This window comes from Megalobrama amblycephala, linkage group LG16, assembly GCF_018812025.1.
Source record: "Megalobrama amblycephala isolate DHTTF-2021 linkage group LG16, ASM1881202v1, whole genome shotgun sequence".
NCBI classification, from domain to species: domain Eukaryota; kingdom Metazoa; phylum Chordata; class Actinopteri; order Cypriniformes; family Xenocyprididae; genus Megalobrama; species Megalobrama amblycephala.
This window is the reverse complement of record NC_063059.1, coordinates 9,675,756-9,695,635: the sequence shown is the minus strand read 5'-3', so window position 1 is coordinate 9,695,635 and position 19,880 is coordinate 9,675,756. Positions and strand designations below refer to the sequence as shown.

The 19,880-nt window shown below is 39.6% G+C and overlaps 1 protein-coding gene across 1 annotated transcript in view; it reads left to right on the top strand.

The window, feature by feature from the left end:
• Positions 1-19,880, top strand: part of col4a4 (collagen, type IV, alpha 4) — an 86,402-nt gene that overhangs the window by 63,126 nt on the left and 3,396 nt on the right. The window contains 22 exon segments of the mRNA XM_048160454.1: positions 104-287; positions 2,733-2,801; positions 4,030-4,137; positions 4,355-4,573; positions 4,750-4,943; positions 4,991-5,153; positions 5,792-5,935; positions 6,590-6,624; positions 6,626-6,706; positions 6,805-6,978; positions 7,214-7,277; positions 7,746-7,820; positions 7,947-8,054; positions 9,894-10,001; positions 10,141-10,212; positions 10,312-10,440; positions 14,027-14,134; positions 14,344-14,499; positions 16,508-16,615; positions 16,720-16,857; positions 19,265-19,381; positions 19,588-19,767. Of these exon segments, the coding sequence (XP_048016411.1) occupies positions 104-287; positions 2,733-2,801; positions 4,030-4,137; positions 4,355-4,573; positions 4,750-4,943; positions 4,991-5,153; positions 5,792-5,935; positions 6,590-6,624; positions 6,626-6,706; positions 6,805-6,978; positions 7,214-7,277; positions 7,746-7,820; positions 7,947-8,054; positions 9,894-10,001; positions 10,141-10,212; positions 10,312-10,440; positions 14,027-14,134; positions 14,344-14,499; positions 16,508-16,615; positions 16,720-16,857; positions 19,265-19,381; positions 19,588-19,767 (2,734 nt within the window).

Here is a 19,880-nt window from a genome sequence, read left to right as displayed (position 1 = left end):
GTAATGTCTTGTAATTGAACAGTTCATGAACCTTTTCTTCACATGAATTTTGGATCATTTTTTATTTTTAAAAAACTCTTTTTCTCACTCTTTCTCTCCCCAGGGAGATAATCTTGTTGGACTGCCAGGTGACAGGGGGTGTCAAGGAGATGCTGGTGCGAAAGGCCTCAGAGGTCCATCTGGTCCTCCTGGACCATGTATGATGGGATCAATTGGGCAACGAGGGCAACAAGGGGACCCTGGACCTCAAGGCCAAACAGGGCCCCCTGGTCCTAAAGGGGTTCAAGGTAAGACTCACAGTGCTGAGTAAGGTTTATATTTTATATGACAAATTGGTATCCAGACAATATTCCAGCTATATATAGTAAATACAATTATTATTGTTAACTTCTATAATGTTAGTATTGAATGTAGTAAAAAAAAAAACTGTTAAAGGGTTAGTTCACCCAAAAATGAAAAATTTGTTCATTAATTACTCCCCCTCATGTTGTTCCAAACCTGTAAGACCTTCATTCATCTTCAGAACACAAATTAAGATATTTTTGATGAAATCTGAGAGGTATATGACTTGTCCATAGACACTTTCAAAGTCCAGAAAGGTACTAAACACATCATTAAAATAGCTGATGTGACTACAGTGGTTCAACCTTAATTTTATGAAACGACGAGAATACATTTTGTGTGCAAAAACAAAACAAAAATAACTTTATTCAACAATTTGTGTCATTATCATATACTGTTTACGTTTAATGAACGATTAATGACAATTTTCATTTTTGGGTGAACTAATCCTTTAATGATGAGTAATGTACAGTACCATTCAAAAGTTTGGCATCAGTACAGTTTTTTTTAATTAATTTTATTCAACAGTTTTTCTCAATCGATTTGACACATTTCTCCAAAGTAATGTATCTGTTCTCAAAACAGTTAACAGTGATCTAAACACACTCTTACCTTAGCCAAAGTTCAACTTTACTGCAAAATAAAGCACTGCATTTCTTTCTAGTAATGCATTTATTAAAAGTAAATGCTAACATTAAAACTACAAGTGTATTGTCTAATGATAATGAACACTTTCAGCTGTAGATGTACAAATACACTAAAGAAAATACAGGTTTATTGTAATGTTTTTTTTTTTTTTTTCAACAGGTTTTGTTGTATAGGCCTTTGAGCAAATAAAGCTTCAAAATCTGTATTTTTAAAAATGATTTTCAAAACTGAAGTAATGCATATTTTTTAGTCCTAAACACTGTGTTTAAACAAATTTCATAACATTTCAAAGTGTTTAATTTTCTTTTTCTTTTTGTCAGGTGGTACAACCAAATATTTGTAAATACAGTATATCTACCCATACATGAAATGAGCTGTTTTTATCAGTATTTGAAGGATATCTACAACCCTTTTCACTTGGCCACAATGATCGATTGGGTCCTCTGGATGTTGTGTTACAGTATCAGGCTTAACATTATTACCTTGTCATTTGATAATAAAATATTTGCAGTTGTGCCACCCTGCCACCCCTATACTCAGCTCTTCTCCTATCCTCCTTTTTAACTTCCTCCTCTCTCCTCATTATCATATTCTCTTCCACTCTTCATTTCCTTTTCATTACACCCCTTCCTCTACCCAAACAACCACCTTTACACTTACACCTCTTTATTTTCCCCTTCTCTTGCATATGTTCTTGCTCTATGTATACTTTCCCTTTTATATTTCCCCTATTACATAATGCTATTGTGTAAACATTTAGGAAAACTGCATTTCCTGTGTTGTGTGTATTATTAATCAATCAAATATCAGTTTAGGGCTAATTGAAAACATATCTTGTGCATTTGATAATATGACAAATTCCAGAGTTTTGTTTGTTGTGTGTGGACAAATGGTACATAACTGTTTGTGATTTGTTTAAAGCCAATAAAAATAGCTATGATTGTTTTTTCCCTGATTTATTAAAATGTCTTAAAGCATACCTTAAAGGGTTAGTTCACCCAAAAATGAAAATAGTGTCATTTATTACTCACCCTCTTGTCGTTCTCCACCCGTAAGACCTTCGTTCATCTTCTGAACACAAGTTAAGATATTGTTGATGAAATCCGATGGCTCAGTGAGGCCTGCGTTGAGAGCAAAGCTGCTACTTTTCAACAATATCTATATGAGCTGATTTCAAAACACTGCTTCAGAGCTTTACAAATCCAATCGGTGAATCGGAGCGCCAAAGTCACGTGATTTCAGCAGTTTGATAGGAGATCCGAATCACTAATTCGAAACCAAACATTCATAAAGCTCAGAAGCTGCAGTGTTTTGAAATCGGCCCATATAGATATTGTTGAAAAGTCTTTGTTTTGTTTTTTTTGACACACAAAAAGTATTCTTGTCGCTTTATAACATTAAGAACCACTGAACTCACATGAACTGTTTCAAATATATTTTTAGTAACGTTACCTTTATGAACCTTGAGAGTTTGAATGGCTTTGCTCTCAATAGAGGCCTCACTGAGCCATCGGATTTCATCAGCTATATCTTAATTTGTGTTCTGAAGATGAACAAAGGTCTTACTGCTGTAGAATGACATGAGGGGGAGTAATAAATTACATTATTTTCATTTTGGGTGAACTAACCCTTTAAGACAATTATTTCAGAAGCGTTAAATTCGTACTAACCACAATAGTGTAAGTAAGGTAGAGTATGGTCATTTGTAAAGCACACATCTTGATTGTTGATTTTCTTGGTAGGTGATAAACTGCCCTGTCATCCTGGTATACCTGGAGCCCGTGGTTCCAAAGGAATGCCTGGATGTAAAGGTAATGTACATTAAAAGTAGGGATGCATGAAAATTATCATCCAAAAATTGGCATTTTCGGTTTTTGACCAAAAGAGAAAAACGTACAGAAATATGGGCCGAGAATTTATCCCACCCCGCCTTTCAGTGTTCAGCTCTCAGGTTTCACTCTGGATCTAGCCATTATCACTGTGTGATGTGACACTCCGCTCCGTATTTTCGTCTACGCTGGTGCACTCAGCTCAGTTGCTCACGGCCCATAGCCATGCAGGACAGCACTGGTAAAATAACGCTACCCTCTCGTTCACTGATCCGCTCCCCGCTATGCTCTGCTCAGATGATCTGATAATAATAGCTTTGTAGGACAGTACATTATTTGGATAAAAAATAAATCTGTTGAATCTGATTCTGTTGCATAGATCTGAATAAAGAATAATATATTGATATTTAATATTACGTATTAATACATTAATATAATTGTATTTTCTGACCAATTTTAGTGTGTTACTTTAAAAGTGTGGTTATTTTATTTGATTGGCTTGTATTTTTTAAATTCAGTATCATTAAAATTATTGAATTTCATTAAAAAGTCTAATATTAATACAATTATACAAAAAAGGCTAATTTAAAATAAGCAAAAAAAATTCCAGGATTATTCTTCTTATAGTGGACTTCAATGGGCACCAAACGGTTGAAGAAAATTAAAGTTTCAGTGCAGCTTCAAAGGGCTTTAAACGATACCAGACTCGGAATAAGGGTCTTATCTAGCGAAACGATCGGTCATCAAACACAAATGATCGCCTTGCATGTGCTTCCGCTTACCGTATTCTTCAAAAAGCTTACGCTGTATGTCCTACGCCTTCCCTATTCGACTTTTTTTTGGTTTTTGGTTTTTCGTAAGTAGAATAGGGATTCTCATTTCGGTGCATCCCTAATAAAGAGTTTCTAAAAAAGAAATAATACAACTGAATGAATAACATTATTGTACCTTAAAAGCGTAGATTTAATTCTGGAGCTGAGATTCAGGCAATCGTTCTGTCATAATTCATTAATTAATTACTCAGACTTAATAATGTACAGTAGTTATTGATGTTGTGTTGTAAAATGTTTTGGACTAACGAAGTTAGTCTGTTGTGTGACTACTGCAGTATAATTAAAATGCAAATGTATGAAATCGAAAGAGGCTCAATTCACAAATTATTAACTGTGCAGCACAGTTTATGGCCAAAACCTTAATCCTTTCCTTCCAGGTAAGAAAGGTACACTTGGAAATCCAGGATGCATTGGACAAACTGGACCGAATGGTCCCAAGGGAGAGAACGGAGACCCTGGCGATTGTGGGATTAGTGGACTGAAAGGTAGAGATGATAGCAATTTAAGAGCTAAAGTCACATGTTTGAGGTTTTGGTGCAGTTTCATTTCTGTTCAACTTTGAATAAACCCTATTTGATTCTATTCAACATGCATTTATTAATTATTTTATATCTGCATGATACATCCACAGTATCAGCTTGACTTGAACGCATCTATTAGAAAAGTATTATAAATCTAATATCTCTGCCATATCATCCGCAGGTCCAGATGGATATTCAGGAGATCCAGGTGACACTGGCCCTGACGGCAACAGCATTAACGGCTCACCTGGCATACCTGGAAGTCGTGGACCCCAGGGTCTGAAGGGGTCTCCAGGAGACTCTGTTATCGGGGCTCCAGGACCGATGGGGCCCTCTGGGGTTCAGGGACGTCAGGGCCCCAAAGGTGTACCTGGACCTTGTGGGCCAATTGGATTGCAAGGTACTGCAAAAACATTGAGTTAAATAATATCTGGCTAACAGCAATATGATATAAAGAAAATATTTATGGTGACTGTTTTGAAGATATAAAGATGTTTGCACAGTCTAGTCATGTGTTCAGAAAAGTCAAGTCTATTAACTAATAATATAGTCAATATTAAATGACTTTTTCTGCAGGTATATCTGGTATTCCTGGACTTCCTGGAAGAAAAGGGGAAAAAGGAGAGGATGGTCAACCAGGTGCACCTGGTTGTCCTGGTAGGAGACCGGAACTATGTGATAAAGGACAATGTGGTCCACCTGGCAGGACAGGACCACCAGGCTTTATTGGACCGAGAGGTGAGTAGAGACCACTGTATCAACAGAAGCTTGTTGAGATTGTTCTGATGATAATGTCGCTTTCCTGTGTTAGGCAAAGCCTGGAGAGAAAGGATCACCTGGGGAGGTGGGACCTTCAGGCACTGGACCTAAAGGATCCCCTGGTAAGCCTGGTATGCCGGGCATTCAAGGAAGCACAGGCCTTCAGGGACCTTCAGGACTCGAAGGAGACAGTGGAAATTCAGGATATGCTGGACCGAAGGGTAAAGAAGTGTCACAGGTCTTGATGTGCTTTGGGGAGTTTATTCAATGAATGTATCTTGTTATAACTTTGGTTTGCAACGTTTTGGTTGACTGATAACTATGCTAGTTTTGATCAAAATTACAGTAATATTGTGAAATATTATTACGATTTAAAATAACTGTTACACTATTGCAATATATTTTAAAATGTAATTTATTCCTGTGATGTCAAAGCTGAATTTTCAGCATCATTACTCACAGTGTCACATGATCCTTCAGAAATCATTCTGATATGCTGATTTGTTGCTCAAGAAACATTTCTAATTACTATTGATGAATAGAAATTACAAATGAACTGCATTTATTTCAAATTAAAATCTTTTGTAACATTATTGTCTTTATTGTCACTTTTGATCAATTTGATGCAACCTTGTCAAATAAAAGTATTAATTTATTTTAAAAAAATCTTGCTGATCCCAAACTTTTAACGGTAGTGTATTACATTTATGTAAACAGCTTCAATTAATTTTTTTCTTGTAATGTGTTAAAGTATATCAAATTTCCTTTTAAACGTGTGTGCTTTAGATATTTAGAGTTAAAAAACAAAGAAGCTGTCGGTGATTGTCACATGATTCTCATCTGTCATATTGCATCTCAGGTTTCCCTGGATTTCCTGGTCAAGATGGCTATCCTGGCAACAGAGGGCAGTCAGGCCCTTTAGGGGCTCCTGGGCCAAAAGGCCTTAGGGGTCTCAATGGATGTCCAGGTTTCCCAGGGGTAAATGGAACCAAGGGCCAGAAAGGTACTTCAAAACAGCTTTAGGTCGGGTCTAAAGCCGACAGTAGGGCAGTTTTTGTGCATTGGCCGACTAAGCTTTCTAAGTGTGTTCTGTTTTTCAGCCAGTTTGACATGTTGAATCGGCGTTGGGCCGTCAGAGAGCAAGAACTCTGATTGGCTGTTCAGTATAGCAAACGAGTCAGTTCACGAGAATATAAGCAAAAGTTATGAAAGCAAGCAAATAAGTCATGACGGCACAGACAAAAGGTTGTTCTAATTTTTAAGTCATCTTACCTGAGCACTCGAATGCACGAATATTTTCATAATAACATGAGCGGAGTGGAATAAAGAACGTGATCAGCATGATTGATATTCAAAACGGTAAGCAGCGCTGTTTTGTTTATAGTTTGTATACGCGCAGTCTTAGTTTCGCTATCCCTTTTTGAATGACGAATATAGACAAATATATCTGCTTAAATAGTCAGTTATCTCCTTTATACGCAGACGCAGAACGCGCATGCTAGTTGACAGTCGGCTGAAGTTCTTTGGGTGTGTTTCAAGCACATATTTTTTCCCCGACGCAGCGTCAACACGATCGGCTTTCATTGCCGCTTCTCGGGTTGGTGTGTCCCGGCCTTAATTGTGATGAAGGCAGTTAAAGGCATCACGTTTTTTACAGGATGCCGTGGGCCTCGTGGACCTCCAGGAGACATGATTCTCCGTGCCAGTCAAAGGCCAGGTAGGGCCACCTGGACCTCAAGGGGAGAATGGTTTGTCTGGAGAAAGGGGTAAATCTGTAACAGATACTCAAATCCTCTGTTGGTTTCTAACTTTGATAGAAAAGACCTTCAGCAGATCATGCGGTTTCTACTTCTTAATTCTCAGGTAATAAAGGGTAATCCAGGTCCGCCTGGACCGCCAGGGTATCCAGGACGTAATGGACCTCCTGGCTTTGAAAGTGGCTCTCGTGGACCGCCAGGCGTTCCTGGGCTGTCCGGCGAGCCTGGCGAACGTGGCCAACCTGGACCAAGGGGAATTGATGGATTCCCAGGGGATTCTGGTGATCCAGTCAGTGGATGGTCTTTTTTATATGAATCTTATTGTTTAATTCTTGCCAAATTATTGGAGTATTGTTGTCGGTTTGATTGTCTTGCCATTTTTTGCAGACTTATGTACATAGTATACACTGATGTGCACAAACAGGGCCAGATATAGATTATATGGATTAATATCTTGTGTAACAAGTCTGGTCTATATGGTCTGTGACCATATAGAAATTAGTCATTAACACGTTTCTTTGTAGGGTGATCCTGGACTTACTGGTTTGGCAGGAACCCCTGGTTTCCCTGGGTTTGATGGTCCTAAAGGTAAAATACAATGCTTGAAACATTGCATACTCAACCCAATACTCAAGCCATTACTCCAGTCTTCAGTGTCACATGATCCTTCAGAAATCATTCTAGCATGCCAATTTAATGCTAAGGAAACATTTCTTATTATTATCAATGTTGAAAATCAGTCGTGCTGCTTAATAGTAGAACTTTTATCAGGATTCTTTGATTAGAAAGTTAAAGAACAGCATTTATTTTATAATGTAATTATTTTGTAACAAAGTAAAAACTGTCAGTTTTGATCAAATAAATGCATTGTTGGTGAATAAAAGTATTAATTTCAGTTCAAAAAAATTGTACTGACTGACCCCAAACCTACAGTAATGTATGTATTACCTACGACCCTTACAAACACTACACAATCACACAATCAGTATATATTCATTCTGCACGTTTTAAGTCTCATTCATCTATTGCAAAACTTCCTTGTACTGTCTTGAATAGGTGAAAAAGGTCAATCTATTGGTGAGCCAGGACGAACGGGTGAGAGAGGGCCATGTGGAGAAAAAGGCGGGTCAGGTATGTCTATATATATATATAATATAAAATTAACCCTTCTTGTAATGTAATATCAATTTCTATAATACAGAAATGCATTGAAAAAATAGTTCTGAGTTATAGAAACATCTCTTTTCTCCCCAATAGCTTCCCCTGGTGACAAAGGAGACCAGGGTGACCCTGGCCCACAAGGGCCAAATGGAAACTGTGGTCCACCAGGCCCACCTGGGAACACTGGTCCACATGGACCTCCTGGTAAAATACCCATTGTTAAATGGATAGATCTGGCTCTATAATAGTGGATACATGTGCACTTGTGACTAGGGATGTCATGTTGAGGAAATTTTCAAATAAACTTGTGACAACACGGGTGTTACCGACAGTCATTTTGTTACCGTGTTGCTGTTGTAGAAATGAGGCTAATACGGAAATCCACAATCGATGGGTTTTTATTGACACAACGAGGAGACAACCACCAAACACTTCAATATAACATTTAGAACAGACAAGAGGTGAAGGGAGTGAGTCCATATATATAGGAAAGTGCTGATGAGGAAGTCCAGGTGAAGGTGATGAGTGATGATGGGGAGAAGACGAGGGAAGTGGGTGCAGGTGTGGAGAACAAGAGGATCCTGGGAAATGGAGTCCGGGAGACAAGGGATATGTAACAGTACCTCCCCGGTAGGCGCGACCTGGAGACCTCACGCCGGTGCAGGGAGAGGGACGGACATCACCGGAGGTCTCCAGGACGAGTCTCTGAACCCAGACCGCCATGGCAGGTCTGGAGACGATGGCGGCCATGGCGGGTCAGGGGCCGTGGGCTGCCATGGTGGGTCAGGGGCCGTGGGCTGCCATGGAGCTCCTTGAGGCCCACCCATATGTATCCCACCCACGGGTACTTGGGGGCCCCCCCCCCAAAAATACTTTGGGAGGTCTAGGAGTGTCTTATTGAGTTTGGGAAATGGTCTGGGCTTGTGGGTAGGATCGGGCTCATGGCTGGCTGAGGCCGGAGATGCGGGCTCGGCGGCGGCTGGAGCTGCTTTCTTCCTCCTCCTCCGCTTTCTGGACCTAGCGGAGGAGTGTGCGTCCAGTGTGAAACAGGAAAGGAGTTCACTGGAGGGGTATACGGAGGAAGAAGGAGACTGACTAACTGGCCTGGCCACCTCTGTTTCTGGAGGGACTGGACGAGATGGACACATATCCTGAACCTCATCAACGAAGAAATTAGTTCCGTTTAAATACAAAATTAGATTAATGGTTTCGCTCAAGGAAAAAGAATCTTCAGGTTCATCAAAACGGATAGTGTCATCATCCAGTCCATCCAGAAACAGGGCGTTCAAACGTGCATCTGACCAGTTAGTCAGAAAAGCAAGCTCTACAAACTCCTCCACATACCTCTCCAGTGAACGTCCAATCTAGAAGAGCCCGATGAGCCGGTCCGCCGCTGACATGGTAGAGAGAGGCACTGGAGAAGCTGGAGCCACCGCATGAAGGAAGATTCCCATCTTTTTAATTGTGGAAGTCCAACGGTATGGGTCTGTTCTTCTGTTACCGTGTTGCTGTTGTAGAAATGAGGCTAATACGGAAATCCACAATCGATGGGTTTTTATTGACACAACGAGGAGACAACAACCAAACACTTCAATATAACATTTAGAACAGACGAGGTGAAGGGAGTGAGTCCATATATATAGGAAAGTGCTGATGAGGAAGTCCAGGTGAAGGTGATGAGTGATGATGGGGAGAAGACGAGGGAAGTGAGTGCAGGTGTGGAGAACAAGAGGATCCTGGGAAATGAAGTCCGGGAGACAAGGGATATGTAACACATTTCTCCTTACTCTCATCACGTTATAAGTGAAATCTGACTCCTGCTGATTATGTTGCAACTTTGCAGCTTGTGCTATCTGGAGCAGAGCAGACGCTTTCAGTTTTTAGTTGTAGAGTCTGTTGTCCAACTGGCCAAACACTGTGTAACACCGGTAACAATGACTACCGCAGCAAGCTGACTTGTGGCCGCCCAGCATCTCAATTCCATAGTAATGCATCATATTAAGTTTTGCTATGTTCTCAAATAGTGTCCTTTCTGCTTTATAGGAGTGGTTGGGCCCCCCGGCCCGTGTGGAAGATTTGGTCCAGAGGGTCCTTTAGGGCCTCCAGGTCCACCAGGCCCTAAAGGAAACCCTGGAAGCCCTGGCCTTAGAGGTTTGAAAATTTGATGCTATGTACAAACAAACTGATGCTGCCATTAATTTTAAAACTAGAACAATCATGCATACATTTTAAACTTGATTACCTTGACTTTTACACTTGACTTTTTTGATAATTAATTTATCACTTGCAGGACCTCAAGGGATCCCAGGGATTCATGGACTAGATGGCCTGAAGGGTGTCAAGGGTGAGATTGGATCTCGAGGTGAGACACATGTACAGTCTTTTGTGCTGTCAGAAGTTTGTTTTTGTTATTGCCTGCTTGACATCCCTCTCACTCCCTGTCTCATTTGTTGTGCTTTAGGGCTGGGTTTAATAGGTAATAGAGGTAATCCTGGACTGACCGGAGACAAGGGTGATCCGGGAGACCCTGGGTTGTCTGGCGAATCACGAAATGGTGTTCAAGGTCCAAAAGGACAGCTGGGCTTGCAAGGTACAGGACTCATAATCCTATTCAGTCTATTATCTGTGACTTTAGGACTGTACACTATTCGTACTTGATCAAACATGGCAGTAAAATCATTTATGATGTAACAAAAGATTTGTACTTCAAATAAATACTGTTCTTATGAACTTTCTATTTATAAAATAATCCTGAAAAAATGTATCATGGTTTCCACAAAAATATTAAAGGTGCCCTAGATTATGTTTTTAAAAGATGTAATATAAGTCTAAGGTGTCCCCTGAATGTGTCTGTGAAGTTTCAGCTCAAAATACCCCATAGATTTTTTTTAATAAATTTTTTTAACTGCCTATTTTGGGGCATCATTATAAACGCGCCGATTTATGCTGTGGCCCCTTTAAATCCCGTGCTCTCCGCCCACTTGCCTTAAACAGTGCCTTAACAAAGTTCACACAGCTAATATAACCCTCAAAATGGATCTTTACAAAGTGTTCGTCATGCATGCGGCATGCATGCGTCGGATTATGTGAGTATTGTATACTATTATATTGTTTACATTGATTCTGAGTGAGTTTGAGGCTATGCTGCGTGGCTAAAGCTAACATTACACACTGTTGGAGAGATTTATAAAGAATGAAGTTGTGTTTATGAATTATACAGACTGCAAGTGTTTAAAAATGAAAATAACGACAGTCTTGTCTCCGTGAATACAGTAAGAAACGTAACAGTATTAACAGTAACAGTAAGTAAAGTAAAGTACATTAGCAACATGCTAACGAAACATTTAGAAAGACAATTCACAAATATCACTAAAAATATCGTGATATCATGGATCATGTCAGTTATTATGTTCCATCTGCCATTTTTCGCTGTTGTCCTTGCTTGCTTGCCTAGTCTGATGATTCAGCTGTGCACATCCAGACGTTCTGCCCTTGTCTAATGCCTTTCATAATGATAATGTTGGGAACGTGGGCTGGCATATGCAAATATTGGGGGCGTACATATTAGTGATCTCGACTGTTACGTAACAGTTAGTGTTATGTTGAGATTCGCCTGTTCTTCGGAGGTCTTTTAAACAAATGAGATTTATATAAGAAGGAGGAAACAATGGAGTTTGAGACTCACTGTATGTCATTTCCATGTACTGAACTCTTGTTATTTAACTATGCCAAGATAAATTCAATTTTTCATTCGAGGGCACCTTTAAGTAACACATCCATTTTCAGCACTCATAATAATAATAATAAATGTTTCTTGAGCAGCAAATCAGCATATTAGAATGATTTATGAAGGATCATGTGACACTGAAGATTCGGGTAATGATGCTGAAAATTCAGCTTTGAATACATTCAAATAGAAAACTTTTATTTTAAATTGTAATAATACATCTAAAAATAATGGTTTTATTGTTTTTTCATTAAATATATGGGTATCATTTTACAATAAGGTTCAATTTGTTAAAGGGGTCATGACATGAAAATTTTGCCTTGATCTGTTGCCATATAAGGTTTAAAATGGTTTAAAACATCCTGCAAGTTTCATAGCTTAAAAGATTTCATAGCTTCCTTGTTATAAACAAGGCATTTATTTAATCAAGCGATGGGGATTGACAGTTTAGGACCCTTGACCAGATATGTGGAATGAAAGACCAGGAGTCAGAAGTGCAATCAACTGAAGAAAATTTACTGAAGAATAGTTTGCAGTTTCATAAGCAGAAGCAAGCTTCAAGTCTCACAAGAAGTTCATAGGCTGCTCTGCGTACATTCACATTTCCACAACAATTATACTCTAACAGAGTCCACTAACTACATCATTACTTCAGGTTGAACGATTCTGATTGGCTAAGAAAAATAGAACAAAATTAGTAATCTTCCACATATGGACAGATAGTCAGAAGCATATCTCCATTCGTCAGGATGCTGACGCTCGGACCCTGGATTTAGGTACAGGATGTCCTGTTGGGTCATGACATGACGTCTTCAGGTCTCCAGCCAAATGCCAGCTGTCCATTGATACCAATACAGGACCTACACACAGAATACTAGCGCAGATACACATGATTCACAGCTTTTTCAAGGCTGAAGCTTGCCCAGGCTCCAACAATAAACAGGAAAGTTTCTCAAAACATACTGATAAGTTGTACTTTTCTCTCAGTGAGAGGTAGAGACAATATTCAACATTATTTTCTAGTGTTTGAAAAGGAAAATAAATGCTCTAACATAAGTTGAAGTCACTCAAATAATTTAATATTTAGAAAGATAAATGTTAATTAATAACTCAAAAGATATGTATTGAAGCGGCAGTGGATTCCTGAATCCACCCCTTCACAAGCTCCAAAATTGTCTCCTTTTGACGTCACACGGGCAAATTAAATTTGCATATGACTGACTCCAGAGCAAGATATTGACGTATAGTTTTACATCATCGCACCATAGGCCCCGCCCACTGGTGTTCAGCCGCTTAACGGCTGACATTTGCCCTACACTGAAAAAGTAAATATTGAACCCATTATAAACACTAGCTATGTTTCCATCCTCCTATTTTTATGCGCATTTTGGGATATCGCATAAAAAAAAAAATGCTGGATGGAAACGACAAGATGCACATACATTTTAAAAATGTGCATAAAAAAGTATGCGTTCAATTGAGTCGAAACATTTTTTATCCAATAATAAAACATGCTACGATGGAAACACGTTTACTGAATAAAAAAGTCATGTGACTTTGTGATGGGATGTCATTGCTGGACCAACCAGTGAATTGATCTCATTGCACAGAATCTGAAATGCTGTTTTGGCAGTTGTGGCCTAATGGTTAGAGAGTTGGACTTGTAACCCGAAGGTCGTGGGTTTGAGTACTGGCAGAAAATGTAAGTGGGGGGAGTGAATGAACGTCACTCTCATTACCCAGAATTGAGGTTCCCTTGAGCAAGGTACCCAACTCCCAATTGCTCCTGGCAAGTATGGGACACCATACTTGGCTACACATCATGTCACTTTCTTACTCGACTGCTTTTCCAAACAGCAGGCATCCGCCTCCAAAACCAAGATAACATGATCACGTTTATTGCATTTCGTCTGTCCTCTGACTTGCAAATAATTTATTATAGGCTATATGAAAATTATTATATAAAGTGGCTTCTCCATTGCAGCAGCTTCCATTTTTTTCTTAGTGCTATATTTTTAGCGCCAGTTTATCAGGAAAGTGGCTTTTTTTTGTCTTCAACTCACTGGATGGAAATGCTGCTTTATTCGCAAATGTTTCATGTGAAATTCAAATTTTGCGCATAAATTAAGACTGGATAAAGCATACAAGAGCACGTTCAGCTTTTGACATACTCCACGCACTTGAGTCTGCCGACAACAGGACAAATGGAAGAGTAAATGGAAGCATTTAGGAACGTTTGCTTTGACACCCTGTTTAAACAGATCAATTGCTCATTTCTGTAGAGACTTTAAAAGGATACCAGCGTCAAGTGGATGTTTATTTTTAATAGCGTCATGGATCGTTTCTGAGGAATGCAATGTTTGTTAAGAGAAGATTGTTTTTTCAGTTATCACACTGTTCATTATGTCCTTTAATCTTCACTGTTGTCTCTTTCTACTTTTTTGAATAGGGGACCCTGGTCCAATGGGTCCTCCAGGATTTCGTGGTGAAGAATGTAAGATTCTTAAACGTGGACCTTGTGGAAAACAGGGTTACTATGGGCCAGATGGACCTCCAGGTGTGTGTGGTCATTTGGAGAAGAGTTCTGATTAAATTTTTTTTTTATGATGTCAATCCTGGCGTGGCACAATTAATGCATACAAATAAGATTTGAGAGCTAAGGTGGATGGCAGTACCACAAATCAGGCTGTATTGTCCATATGTAGATTATGTGTTTTATGTACAAGATTATGTATTATGTGCATGGCTTGTGTTTTGCTCTTTCAGGGCCCATGGGAGAGATGGGAGAGTCAGGCAGTGTCTTCACAGAGCGTGGTGAATTTGGTGGCCCAGGTGATCCTGGATCACCAGGATGTAAAGGAGAAAAAGGATGCAGTGGGCCCAATGGTCTGCCAGGGTATCCGGGCCCAGAAGGTCCAAAAGGTAAAAGAAACTTCTTTCATTGTGCTAGTAAGCGTCTAAAATGTGCCACTATACATGCACTTTTTGTAAAACTATATGCTTTCCAATAGTTTTGTGATTTAGGTTTTTCTATTATTATTATTATTACTATTACTATTGTTTACATGACCCTATTGTAATTGCTGAGTCAATTATTCTTCTTCTCTGAAATGAATTGCATTTTTGAGGGCCTAAACATGCTTAAACTCATGAAACTTTGCACATGCGTCAGAAGTGGTGAAAATTTACGTCTGATATGGGTTTCAGAATTGGGTGTGGCAAAATGGCTTGATACCGCCACCTTCAAAATTTCAAAATTAAGCTCCCTTTATCAGATCGACATCATATTTGGTCAGTCTAATCTAAAGGCCTTTGCGACATTAAATTGCAAAGATCTTGAGTTTTCACTTAAGGGCATGTCTGTAGCGGCCTGACAAAATTCGATGTTTCTCCATGAAACAGGAAGTTGTTGTTTCTCGGGCATACAATGGCTGAATCCCAAATGGCACACTAAACCCTTACTGTCTGCGCTGAAGTGCGCATCGAGGGCGCATAGCAGCCACAAAGGGGGCACTCGCGAGCACCCTTCTGAAACATAAAACGATGAATGGGACACCCTACGGTCTCGTGGACGTAACAGACATACGCACGTGGCAGCCATTGTAAGTCCACAAGACCAAAATGCATAGAAGTGTGCCATTTGGGATTCAGCCAGTGTCGGATCTGCCCCAAACTTCACATGTTTTATTAGAGTTCTGGCCTGAAGACATCTACATGCCAACATTCAATTACAGCCATAGCGCCACCTGCTGGCAACAGGAAATGTCATGTTTTACTCTGTGATTAACTCCTCATTGAGATTTAACCAGAACAATGTCATATTTGGTCAGTCTAATCTTAAGGCCTTAGCGTTGTTAACTTGCGAAGATCTTGAGTTTTCACTGAAGGGCGTGTCCGTTGAAGTTTGAAGTTTCGCCATGAAAGAGGAAGCTGTTGTAACTCAGTCCGATCTGCCCTAAACTTCACATGTGTGATAATAAGAGCCCTGGCCTGAAGACATCTATATGCCAATATACAGTTAGTCATAGTGCCTACCTGTTGGCAACATGCTTTGCACTGTAATTCTTTGCACTGTAATTCACTCCCAGAAACACATTTAAATATGTCATGAAATATGTCAAATATGTTAGAAACACGTTAAATCATGCAACACTTGGCTAAGCGCTAATGAGTGCGTTTACATGCATGTTCTTTAGCTGATTATGCTTAAGTCGATATCGAACGTGGCCATATACACTGCATTCCAAATTATTATGCAAGTGACATATCAGTAAGATTTCAGTACAATAAACATTCAGATTTTAGTTTTTCTAAGAAAATGTTTGTTTGTTTATTTATCCATGTCTTTTTAGATAACTGGTATCAATCTCAGACAAAATAATTTGCCAGATCTGTGGAAACCCTACTTAGAGGTTGTTCCACATTATTAAGCAAGTCACAGTTCTCATGTAATATGGGGAGGAAGAAAGATCTTTCTTAAGATGAAAAGCATGAAATGGTCCAATGTTGTGCAAAAGGCATGAAAACAACTAATATTGTGTGAAACTGAATGAAGGTTATCGAACTATCATAAGATTTGTGAGTGATTTACAGCACAGCAGAACTCGGTCAGATAAAGGCTTATTAATTAAAGTTCCTGTCAAAAAATTAATTGTATTAAAAGGGCAGCTATAAAAAAGCCAGTATTGAGCAGCAAACAGGTATTTGAAGCTGCTGGTGTCTCTGGAGTCTCAAGAAGCTCTCCATGCAGGCTGGCAGTTGTGCATAAAGATATATTTTAGCCACTCTAAACCAAAGCTCACAAAGAGAAAATTTACAGTGGGTTTAGAAATACATGCTCTGTTTTCCTAAAGCCACCGGGTGGCGGTGACATGGGTGCGAGGGCCCTTTCATTGCTTCTTGCAATTTAAATATTATTATTATTGCACAGGTGAAAGCGGACCATCTGGGCTTATGGGCCTTCCGGGGCCCTCTGGCCCCAAGGGTGATTGTGGATCCCCAGGACCCTGTGGTGAAAAAGGAGGGAAAGGGGATACAGGTCAGTGGAGCCTTCAGATCATCAAGTTGGCCGTCTTGATGATCTGAATGATTCTGAATGTCAATACAGTACCCCTTTCAATCTCTCTCCCTTTGCATTTGTAGGTCCAAAAGGAGAGCCTGGGAAAGTCATAAGTATTGATCGTCGCCCCCCTCCCCGGGGCCCTCCTGGTCCTCCTGGTCCACCTGGCCCAGTTGGTGAAGATGGAGAGAATGGACCTAATGGCAGTGAGGGACTGAAAGGTACAACTTAATTCAACAGCAGGGCGTTTATTTGTAACCAGGATTCATAAGAGAATGAAGTATCTCCTATTCTTGGCAGTGTTGTTATTGTTAAGTTAAACTGCACTGTGATCTCAGTGTTAGTAGTGTTTAGGGTGACCATTTGCACAGCCATCATGTTCTAGCTAGAGTGGGGAAAATAACCAACCAGTGCAATCGTAGAGAGGGATTTTTCCACTGATGACGACTGGACGGAGAAACAGAATCAGTGTGGACCTCATCAAAAGTTGTTTAATACAGCTATACCAGCCAAGACTTAATTTAGACACATACTAGATAAGAACTGATCAAACCTGCCAGATTCAACACAAAATACAAATTCAAGATAAACTGAATCAGGTAAAATGCATTTATTGATTGCATGGCCCATCAGCATTAAATTTGTGGCCGGCGTCATGCTCAAATATGAATTTATTATTTTTATTATAATTTGCATTCAAAAGTAGCTTGAAAATTACTTTGGTTTAATTTGTCCACAAGGTGTCAGCACTGAAAAGGGTTGTTGTTTCACAGCGGGTTGTTTTCAAGACAGAACAAGAGTAACAAACACAACATCCGCCCGTCTTGAGCGCTTGTGAGGAAGTTAAAAGATACCAGCAACTCTATTTTAAACAAGTACAAAACATTTTTATCATAACTTTTGCAGCAAAAAAGCGACTGGACAAGAATGAATCTTTCTAGTGCACATGTGTCAAACACCTGTGTTTGAGTACGCTATCAAATGCGTGAGACTGTGCGCGTGTGTTAAAAACAAGGTAACTTGTCCACAGAAGGTTTTTCACCTTGGGAGAATGCATACCCTCATTGTTATGTTGAAAAATGCCCAACAATGCAGGGAATGAGGAAAGGGTTACATCTTCTGTTTCAAGTTTGTGTATTAAATTACACAGTGGGAATTAATGACAGCATTGATAAAGCACAACTTCCTCACACCTTCAGCACTCATACATCCCTATATAAGAGCTTTACTACCACTGAACTTTACTGTGGGAACCAGGCACTTCTCACTGTACTCCTCCTCTAGCAACACCATAACATTTTGGATGCTGTTAGATCCAAAATGACTGATTTGGTCTCATGAGATTGATTCTTATTGATTCCCAGAATCTATATTCTGTAAATATGGGCTTTGGAAATGGCTAACTGACTTTATTGTGCTTTGGCTACAGTAGGTAGCTCCAGTGAGAACAACAAACATGCATGTCATTTCTGCAGGCTGCATCTTACTCTGTGAGATAAACAGTCACTCTTTTCATAGCTTTTGCTGGCTCTGAGACTCTCGCTTGATATTTCTCCTGCTCTTTATCTAGCAAAAAAAATCCCTCATCACTAAATGAAAGCTTAAAATGAAGGCCTGATTTTTTCAGGGGCCTTGTCACAAGTCAATTGTGTTTTGAATTTCTGTGTTACTTTTGCTATATTTTCACACTTAAAACAATGATTTAGTACTCCTCTTGTACCACTGTCCTCTTTTGTGCTAAGAAATAAGACTTCTGACAGTTCTCTCCCAAGTGGTTCAATTGTTGTCAGCATTAAGTCTGAGAATGATTCAGTGGGCTATATAACACTTTTAATTGCCAAGAAATTACTTCTCTTTAAATGTTTTGGTTCAACACGCTTACCTGTTGATCAAACATTGCCTTAAACTTACACCAGAAAATTATTTCCTTTTATTTAGTAGCTTTTAGGATGGTGTACTCATTTTTGCTAGTTTTGACATGCTTCTTTGGTAATTGATTAAGCAGACTTGCTGGAACATTACATCTCTAAAGAACCCTAACATGTCTTCTAAGTATTTGAGTAATTGCCGACTTTCAGAAGTTTCAGAGGGGGTGTACTCATTTATGCTGTTGCACTGTATCTATCTTAAATACAATCTAAAATATTACTAAAGATAACAAGTTATATCATTTGAAAATTCTAAAGGTTTACTGTCAATCTATGGTGTCTGTTTTACGATATAGATGCTCCAGCACCAGTAATATTGTAATTTGTGTCGGGTGTGCAAATGACAACAAGCAAAATCAAAACGGGACTTCATACCTTTGTAATGAAATAGCGATCGTGAAATGAATCCAATCTGTTGCTCTTGGGTAAAATGTCCATGAGCGTCCATTGAAAAACATCCAACAGCACTTTTTGTACATAAAAGCGAAAAAAGCTAAATATTCACATATTGTCCATTGTTTGCATCACATTTCTTCTGAAAGTTCTGCTCTCCATCGTCATTCTTCAAGAAATGAGCCCGCATCCAAAGTATAATTTTTCAAAGTAGTGAACAAAATCACATCTACGCCCTGCAACAGAGCAATAACCAGGTGGTCAACCTAGTAGAGTTTATCTGTGATTTTTGCCTGTTTCTGCTCAGGTGAAAAGGGACCAAATGGAGCAGATGGGTTCCCTGGACCTCGTGGGGCAGCAGGACCAGACGGACCATTAGGAAACCGTGGAGATATAGGCCCAAGAGGACCACCGGGCTTTCGGGGTATGTTAGTGTGCATTGTTAACAACTTACTGTGTTTACTGACACAACTAGGCCTGGCACTGTTGTATCTTCTTTCCTCCTTCTAGCCAATCATTCATCCACTGCATTTACATTAATTTCGTGGATGTTTACATATCCAGAGCGACTCACGGCGAACCATTCATCAATTCAACCATTTGTTCATCCTTTCACTTTTTCTATCTCAGGACCCCCAGGACCACGTGGTGATCCTGGAAATGAGAGCCAGTCTTCCTCTGGCATCCTTTTGGTGAAGCACAGTCAGTCTGACACTGTGCCCACTTGTCCCCTGGGCCTAACAGAGGTGTGGACCGGCTACAGCCTGCTATATCTGGAGGGTCAGGAGAGAGCACACACACAAGACCTGGGTATGTGGCTAATACACACATTCACACTCAAAAATGCATGTGATTCCATAAAATGGTGTCTTGGTAAAAAACGGACTAGGTTTTGGAACAAGCAGTGTTATTTTAGGATCATT